At 42.9% G+C, this 9,824-nt stretch overlaps 1 protein-coding gene across 2 annotated transcripts in view; it reads left to right on the top strand.

The window, feature by feature from the left end:
* LOC101849646 (solute carrier family 45 member 3) overlaps window positions 1-9,082 on the top strand; it is a 65,704-nt gene extending 56,622 nt beyond the window's left edge. For both annotated transcript variants that reach the window (XM_013088012.2, XM_005108235.3), the window contains exons 3-6: window positions 2,098-3,799; window positions 4,513-4,842; window positions 5,913-6,011; window positions 7,172-9,082. In XM_013088012.2, coding sequence (XP_012943466.1) covers window positions 2,537-3,799; window positions 4,513-4,842; window positions 5,913-6,011; window positions 7,172-7,357 — 1,878 coding nt within the window. In that variant the 5' untranslated portion in view covers window positions 2,098-2,536 and the 3' untranslated portion in view covers window positions 7,358-9,082. The remainder of the gene's footprint in view (window positions 1-2,097; window positions 3,800-4,512; window positions 4,843-5,912; window positions 6,012-7,171) is intronic.
* Window positions 9,083-9,824: the final 742 nt, after the last annotated feature.

The raw sequence follows: 9,824 nt of genomic DNA on the forward strand, positions 1-9,824 counted from the left end.
GGGCGGGTTGTTCTCTTTTGTTTTTGTTATTTTGTTTGGTGATGATGTAGGGGTTGATGCAGTGTGATATGTTATGGTGTCTCTCACTAGTGTCTTGTGGTGCAGCGGTTAATTGCTTTGCGGTCGTTTGCGGAAGACCCGAGTTCGATCATTTTCGTGTGGGGAAAATTTTAGTTGAGTATCTTGATCTTTTTTCTGTAACATTGTATCTCTATCACGAGCCCGAAGCCCCCCTCCAAAATGAGCTAAGTTGTGTAGATTGGGGTGCGAAACACATACTTAAGAATAAAGAAAGAAAATAAAAAACAAAGACACAATAAAACCCGCCCTTTTTCAACACTGGAATACTTTCTTTACTTTACTTTATGTTATTAATGTACCGTTAGATGTCGAGAGGAGGTGCAATTTTCGGTCACTGGCTTAATGGGTGGCTTGCGTTGGTGGTAGTGTTCTTTTGGGTGACCTCTTTTTCTCCATACAGCCAAGTTTTGCGTGATCTGCTCCTGTCTTTGTATCCTGACTTGTAAGCTTACGCAGCTGGTCGATTTGGTGACAATCTCATCAGATGACCAAACCACTTGGTTCTTTGATGTTCTATGTGTTCCATAACCTGTTTTATCCTTGTTAAATTTCGGAGAGTTTCCCCGAATTACATAAGTTTAAAAAAAATACCCCTGTCAGGATTGAGGTCAAAGATATCGACATCATGGTCGACCATGCAAATGTTGGACTAAAGAGCGGGTGGCCCTGGTTCGAATCCCAGAATGGGCGCTCTTGAACACTTGTCGTTTTGTGGAGTTTTCAGGGCTCCCGGCCAGCTCGGTCCTATAGGAAATGGACGTTAAATTCAGAAGTTTAAACGACATAAATGTGTTGATATCGGCGTTAAACCCGTACACTCACTTACTTTTTTTTAAACCAGCAAGCTACAGACTGAGTGTACGGTGCGCCTGCTTTCTATGGTGACGGGATGTTGTTCTAGAAGCCATGTATGTTACAAGGACGTACAGCAAAGTAGGCCTACAACAAATTTCTTTTTTGGCACCTGGAGTGTGAGCTCTTTGCCTTGCTTGGAACGGATACGTCTCTGAATTTATTGTACATCGTATTCACCCCATCATTTAGGATGTTTTAGGTGTCAGGTTGCCAGACACGAGCCCTCGGAATTGACGGTCCATTAACAAACGACATATTACTGTGCCTTGTAAAATTAAAGCTATTATAGATAGGGATTTGTCGACAGCTGTTCCCTCAGTGTGGAATTCCCCCCCCCCCCCCCCCCCCACTGCATTTAAGAGAGGCGTCAACGATTTGCCGCATTTAAAACTGATTTATAGTCACATTTATTTAAATCCTGTTTTACCAGCTAGTTTAACTCTTCTTCCAAACCAATGTGATCTGCATTCACAGTGATTGTCAATGCGTGTATGTGTTGGTGCATATATGTGTTTGAAAGGATTGTTGTTCAATGAATGGTCTGATACAAATGAAACGTGTCGTGTAAGTTGTCGAAATTTGATTTTATTATGAAGTGCCTAGAGCCATCGGGAAGTGGATGTTCTAAAAAGTGATATTAAAATTATTGTTGTTGTTGTTGTTGTTTATCATTATTATTATTATTTTTATTATTATGATTTTATTTATCATCATCATTATTTTCTTTTGGTAAATTTTTACTTATGCACCCACACACAGATGCCTTGATATGAGGGCTAAACTGCCGTAATTTTTGGTGTAGAACACTCGTATGGCCTCTAAAAACATTGCAAATCAATTGTTTTCAAGTGAATATCAATCCTAATTGCCAAAACATCAAATTATTGCCCCCCCCCCCTCCCCCCCATGATGTTAAATTCAAGTCAAATATTACTATTTTCAAACCCCAATAACTCAATAACTATTGATTTGCGGCAAAAATTAAGACCATATTCGTGTGCAGCATGCAAAAATACTACTAGAAAAAAAGTGTATATGACGTGCATTAGTAAAAAAAAAAAAAAAAAAAAAAACTATAAAAAAAAATGTGTTTTGTTATGAGCCACAATACGATGACATAGATTACAAAACTTATGTTCCTTCCTTTGTCTTTTTCCTCAGATATGACGAGAGAGAGCGGCGTATGCGACAAGGCTGGGAACGTTTTCATCTGTGAAGAGAATTACATTAAACCGCTGTGAACAATGACGTTAGTTTTCTCACTAAGGACTTGAACCTTCTCTCCCCTGACCACTGTCCTTACAGGGCTGGTGTCTGGGGAGGTGTGAGTGCCAGGAGGCCTATCTCACACGCTCATAAACACATACGCAGACACAGACAGACAGACACACACACACACACACACACACACACACACACACACACACACACACACATACACACACTCGCATTTGCACACAAGTGTACACGCAAATACAGACACACATGCGTTCAGAGCTGGTCCACTTCTGGGCTGGCCACATTCCACTGAGGAGATCCAGGTGTTAGCGTCAACAGATCTGTAGACCTGCTTGGAGTCCCAGCTATCAACATCATCACTATGGAGTCAATGTCAGCCGTGGTGGTAGACATGACGACCTCGACGACGAAGACGTCAATATCGTCGTTGTCGCGCGGCTCCCTCTCCCTGCTGCAGATGCTGTTGCTCAATGCGGTGGTGTGTGGGGTGGAGATCTGTGCGTGCGCTGGCTTCACCTACGTTCCACCACTGCTCCTCAAGGCGGGCTACACGGAGGAAAACCTCGGCCTCATTCTGGGCTTGGGACCCCTTCTAGGCTTCTTCCTGGTTCCAGTCATTGGCCGCGCGAGTGACCGCTGCTACAGCCACTTTGGCCGACGCCGACCTTTCATTTTAGGTCTGGCCATACTGCTGGTTGTCTCCCTCTATCTCATCCCGTTCGGGGAATATTTTGCCTCACTTCTCGTGCCTAACCCGGTTGTTAGCCGCAGGATCGGCATCTGGGGGCTAACGGCTGGAGTTGTTCTCCTTGACTTTACCACCCAGGCCTGTCTGACGCCGTGCGAGGCCCTACTCAATGACGCGGCCTGTGAGTCGGAGCAGAGCGAAAAGATCTTCACCATCTACTCCCTCATGGTGAGCCTTGGGGGCATCATCGGCTACCTCCTCACCGCCATCGACTGGTCCAACAACGCCATGGGTCAATACTTTGGCGGTCAGGAGGCATCTGTTTTCTCCATCCTCATCGTCATGTTCACCATGATGCTCGCCGCCACTCTGCTCATCGCGCAGGAAGTGCCGTTGTCCAACCCCGCCATGACCAGTAACACGAGCATGGTCTCATCAACACCCACCGCCGCCTCCACAGACCCCTCCTCCTCCTCCTTAGCTGCTGTCTCTGCCACACCCTTACTCTCAGAACTATCTGCTTCACCTTCCTCCTCACCCCGTCCCCACATAGCCCACGAGTCGGGCTACGAATCTAGTAACTACTCTTCAGGTGACGAAGGGCAGGGCAAAACGAACGGTAAGCGCTTGCCCAGGTCCATCAGGGGTTTAGGTGACGCCCACTCCCCGGCCGCTGCCTTCAGCGTCATGCCCAGCTTCCTGGCCCGCATATTTAGGCGTGGGGTGTCTCGTCTGGGCCACAGTTGTCCGCGGATTTGTCGCTTCCTGAGCCAGCTAGTGTCCTGTGTGGTCTGGCTGGTCAAGCAGGTGTTCCCCAAGCAGCTGATGGAGCTCTTTCAGATCCCAGCTGTGCTCAAACTGCTGGCTGTAGCCGACTTCTGCTCATGGACGGCCATCATGGGCTTCAACATCTACTACACGGACTATGTGGGACAGGTGAGTGTATGACACAATGAGTATTCTATAAAGTCAATAATAATAATAATATAGCTACGCTGCTTTAATGGTCACTTGACCAAGATAATTACCTGTATAAACCACCACTTCCCACTTTCCCTGAAATGACCTGTCCAAGACATCCACCTTTCTAAGAAAACCACTTTTGTCCATGACAATGGATGTGTGTGTTGGACAATTTCTACTGTAATAATGATAATAATAGTAAGAAGAAGAAGAAAATAATTATAAACAGCATTTGTATAGCTCGAACTCCTGCCTAATAACAAGCTGTATTAGCTTTACAATCCTTGGAGCCTAAAGTTTCTGTACACCTGTTTCTGTTGGGTCAACTGTTAGATTTACGCTCTGAGTCGTGTTCGGTGCACAGACAGATAAAAGTAGGCCACGATCAGGCTAACACTCAAATCCATAGGACTGGCATTTGTGGTATAGCAGTTAGGTGGTTCACTGTCACACACATAAGACATGAGTTCAGTTCGTTCGTTGGATGAGTTTCTATTTGCTGAGTGAGGAGAGTTTGTATTAAGTATTTCGTCTTTCTGCTGGAAGGTTGTATCTCTCTCTCAACTCTCAGCCTATTTTGGCCCTGACAGGCGGGGTCAAAACAGACAATTCTCAAATTATCAAAATTGTGGATGGGGGCATAAAACACCAACATTTACATCATTTCTCGCCTCTCTTCTGTCCAGGTGGTTTACGGAGGTAACCCTAACGCACCCGCCGACAGCCCGGAGGGACGTGCCTACGACGATGGGGTTCGAATTGCCAGTTGGGGCCTCCTCTTCCACTGCATCTGCTCGGCCGTGCTGTCCTTTTTCATTGAGCGCCTGACCGCTGCCTACGGATACAAGACGACCTTCACCTTGGGCATGGTCACATTTGTGGGAGCCATGATGGGCATGGTGTTGATTCGTCACATCGTCTTCGTCAACCTAATGGCGGCCATCACAGGCTTTGCTTACGCTACCATCACCACCATACCTTTCATGCTCATCTCCAAGTACCATGCCAACAAAAAGGTATGCCTGTGGATGTGTTTGTCTTTATTTTTTATAGTCATGAAGTTATGTTGGTGTGTACATGTGTCTGTTTCATCACTAACATACTGTTGTGGATGGTTGGATGGATGGTGGGGGCTTCCTCTGGTGAAGCCCACTTTTTTCTTTTCCTGCTGCCTTTACTGTCTGCCAGTCTTGCTTTTTTACGTGCTCTTAAAGTCTAGAGGCTGTAATGTCAATATGCTTTTCTCTACTCAAACTCAAATTCTTGGTATTTGTGTCCTATCTTCAACATGTACCCCTCAACCAACATCTCAACCGAATTGGAGTAAAGCAGTCTGCTGCCTGCCCACTATGTGACTACCCCTCAGAGACAGTGGAACATCATCTGTTCTTCTGTAGAAAACTAACTGATTTAAGGGGATGTTTTCTTCCCAAGCTGCCCCACACATCTAATTGCCTCTACTCCTCAAGACAACAATTAGAACAAACATGCAACTATTACCGAATGGCATCATGCAGAAGAGTTAACGCTCAATTGCTACTGGATAGCTAACAACAACAACAACATCTTCAAGTACCATGCCAACAAAAAAAGTACATATATTTAAATGTTGTGTGTGTGTGTGTGTGTGTGTGTATGTGCCTGTGTTTGTGTGTGTCTTCATATGCACATGCATATGTGTGTTTGTCTACCTGATGACCTCATCTGAGGGTCAAGTTGTGTTGGCTAGCCTTCAGGGAACATTGACTTGGGGATGTTGTGCCTGTTTGTATGTGTGCTTGTCTATGTGATTCTTTCTGTATGGCGATTTTGTCACGGAGAAGAATGTCTTTTTCTCTCTCTCTCTCTCTCTCTCTCTCTCTCTCTCTCTCTCTCTCTCTCTCTCACTAACTCACTCACTCATTTTCTCCCTTTCTCTCTCTCATTCTCACCTGTGTATGTGTGTTTGTATCTCTGTGTGTGTGTGTGTGTGTGTGTGTGTGTGTGTGTGTGTGTGTGTGTGTGTGTGTGTGTGTGTGTGTGTGTGCCTGCCCCAGTTTTTCAACACTTGGAGACACTTGGATTTTCTCCCCTCTCCCATCCTTAGGTTTACTTCAGAGATCTACCATCTGCCACGCTGTCGGACTCAGAGCGGGGTATCGGCGCAGACATGGCTATCTTGGACTGGTCCTACTTTCTCTCCCAGGTAAACAATGAGTAGTTTATCTGTATATGGCTGGGTGATTGGCGGGTGCTCTGCTGTGGCTTGCTCCTTTTTTCATGTCAAGCGTCTATTGGTCCTTATCTCTCCTCCTTTCTATTTTTTTGTTGTGTTTGCTACCCGCTTGTAACACCTCTAATTTTCAGCACTCATATGATCTATTTGTGTTGCAAGTGCTGTAAAACTCTTACTAAAGCATAAAACAAGTCTGTATATTTTACACATGGTCAGCATCATTCCGCAGTCGCCCAGGTCAGTTTCTGGAAGTTTCCAGATCAAGCTATTGTTGGAATAAAGACATCAAGGGCCATCTTATGATATAGGTTCTTCTTTTTTGTTGTTTTCCTTCGTAGTTTTTAATGGAAAAATAAAGAGTGCTCATGTTTTGGTTCTCATTGGAGCACATTATTTTTTCTTTCGGTTTCTCTAAACTACAAAAAAAGGATTTAGGTGCTTTTGAAATCTCAGTGATGATATTAAATGCTTTTCAAAATTCTAGAGCACCTGTATAATTGTCACTATATCAAGAATAATTCGTGTCTCTTTTTTACCCTGCTTTACAGAATGTACAAAAACAAATGTTGGGAATGAATAAATGAGGTAGCTCATAATGAGGTAAACGAGTTACTGATCCATTTGGGGGAATTTCGATCAAGACTGCCAGTGAAATGCATCGTGAAATACTTCAGGGTTTTTTTCAAAGTTTCAAAGCACGCTATAGCACTAACTTTTCAACTAAATTGTGTTCAATAGCAACACAAAAAACTTGAGAATGAATTGCAAGTTGAACCAAGACAGTTCTAGTAGTAGCCAGAGCAGTAGCTACATTCTCTCTGTCTCTCGATCTCTCTTTCTCTCCTCTCCGTCTTTCTCTCTTTATTCCAATCTTTCCCTTTCTGTCTCGTTATCCCTCTCTCCTCCCCCTTTCTTTTCTTCCCTCTTTCTATCCCAACTGTCTGTCCCTCTTGCTCTCTCTCTCTCTCCATCTCACACTCTCCCTTTCTCCCTATCTCCTATTCCTCCATCTCGCTTTCCATGTCTCTCTCCCCCCCACCCCCTCTCTCCATCCACTGTCCACAGACAGAAATGTAGGGTATGTGTGTCCACTCAATAACTTATATTATGTTCATTGAATTTCCCATTAGGTTGTGCTGACAGCTGCGATGGGGACCATTGTTCACGTGACAGGCACACTCATCTCCTACATGGTGACTGCGGGGGCCATGGGCATCCTAGCCATCTACTACATTGGACATATTGTGGAGAACGAACCTCAGGCGCGACGATGTGTCATGGATGCCACCGACAAAATGCCAGATGCACGCAGATGATATATGTAGAATATATACGTATATTTTTTTCATATGTACATATTTTAGTTATGAGCCTTCTCAAGAAATCTCGGATGATTGGTTGGCGGATATATTTCTGAAATTCTTGGATGTTCATAAAGAATATGTCTTGAAGTCAAGAAATCTCAAAATATTCCTAAGGTATAAATCGCTGATTACAAAAAAGCACGGAGGTAATTCTGGAAACCTTTGGTTTGCCAGAGCAATATGTTTAGAATTCCAGATGGTCTGAATAATGCTTCAAAGCAGAAACTGTGGAAGATTGAGACCTGTTTGAGGTGAGGAATGAGGCACCATTGGAGGAACACAGCCATGGTGACAGACAGGTGACAACTGGAATTCATAGTGACTTGTATGATTCAAATGAAATGTCCATAATTCTCGATGATGCCATTGTTCCGAACTCGTTTCTGGAATTTCAATACAGAAGTTCTCAGCTGGTAACTTGCTTCGCAACGCTATATGGCCATGAGCTAGCTGGTCAGTCGAGATACAGCATTGATCTGTTGTTGGGTTGGGACTTTTTTACTGTAGTTAGTGAAATATTTGTCGTTTCAAGCAAGTCATTTTCTTGGTGAATTGACATGGTATGTAGGCATAAACAGGAAAACTGGATACAATGAGGTTGAGTTGAAAGGAGAAAATCAATCATTTTATTATGCAGGATGCCTCAGCGGCTGACTGTTGCTTCGGACGTTTCTTTTTGAATTACTGGATTTTGAACATGCTTGTTCTTGAAGTGACTGGATCATTGAGAGGTGTTTGATCTCCATAAGGGGTTGTGAGCGACCAGAGAGAGCTGTCAAGTCCAAGATGTATGTACCCCAAACTGCTGTTTGACTTCACCCACAGTTTGATGAAGGTGGCTAGAGAAGAATTTTTTAAAAATATGTTCACTGCTTAACGTCATTTGTTCTTTCAGAAATTACTCAAAACATTTGTGGGAATATACATATGCTGTATAGGATTTCAATTTAACAATTAATCCTTTTTAACCTACAAATTTCAGTTCAACCTTGAACTTGTGTTCAGGATTGTTTGCAGTCTTTTTACCAACTATCTAACCTCAGGCAGGGCTGATTTTGTGAGCTGAGCTACTCGTTCTTTGATAAACATGTGTTTTTTACTTTTGATCTGCAGTGAGGGAGATATGAAGAAAAATAACATATCTATTTATTATCAGATGGAAACTACTGAAAATTTTATGGAAGGAAAGGAAATTAAATGAAATAGTGCTCAAAGAAGGCTAGAGACAAATGCAGTTTCTGGGACACCTGAAAAGACATAAAAGCCTTGAACATCTTGCTCTTACTGGGATAAAAACAGATGGCAAAAGAAGTAAAGGTAGACCAAGAACAATTTACCCACATCACTTCAACAGGTGGATGACAGGGAAAGTCCTGGACAATATAGGTTGGGTTTTTTTAGACCATCTGAGCAGAGACATAAATGGCAAACCATGATTGCCCATGTCTGTTGTTAATCTGTCACTTCATGATGATGATCAGATGTCAGGTAGATTAATTACATAAGTGTGGCATCGTTGTGAAATTAGGTGCTCGTTAAAATAATTAAATCCAAGAATCCGGCATTTTCCCACCCGTTTTTATCAAATATATTTGAGGGGCTCAAGACCTTTTATGTCCACAAATGTATTTCGGTGTAGATTTTACTAAAAATACATTGATCAAAAGCACCAAAAAATGTAAATTTGCAGTTTCCAAGAACACTCAAACTTTGGAAGTCTACAAACTTTGACAGACATTTTCTCATTAATTTTACTTCAGATACCAGGCAAACCACTGTCTCCTTAAATCACAAATATCTCAATTTCTATTCAAGATGACAAATGAGCAACCTGTGCAATGATTACCAATATTTCCATATGCCCAAAAATTAACAAGGGCCTGATTCTACCATATGTGTTGTTTTTTTAGTTTTAGTAGAGGTTTTACAGCACTCGCAACTGCTTAAGGTCATATGAACGCCAGAAGATTAGAGGTGTTACAAGAGCGTAACAAACTTAAAAAAGAAGGGGAGATAAGGACGATAGATGTTTCATAGGAAAGAAGAGGCAAACCACTCCAGAGCACCGGCCAACTACCCGCTACAAATATGTGACTTTGGACATACTATGGGGGAATGGAGGAAAGGTATATGTCAGGGTCATGTGCGGTCGGTTAACGCTATCGGATATCTGACTTTTGACTTTGTTGTATGGGAGACGTGAAATTTTTTTGTATATAAGACGCATGAAATATTTTTTTTTATATGTAAGAGACATGAAATGTTTTTGTTATATGTAAGAAGGGAATGCAGATGGCTCTGTTGAATATATGGCTTTAGCCTTTATTCTGAGGGAAAAATTGAGGATTTTTTGCATGGTGTATTGCCAGACTCGAGATAGCTCAGTCACATATATGGCTGTGGACTGTAGACTTTAATT

The sequence above is a fragment of the Aplysia californica genome, unplaced genomic scaffold, assembly GCF_000002075.1.
Source record: "Aplysia californica isolate F4 #8 unplaced genomic scaffold, AplCal3.0 scaffold00670, whole genome shotgun sequence".
In the NCBI taxonomy this organism is placed as follows: domain Eukaryota; kingdom Metazoa; phylum Mollusca; class Gastropoda; order Aplysiida; family Aplysiidae; genus Aplysia; species Aplysia californica.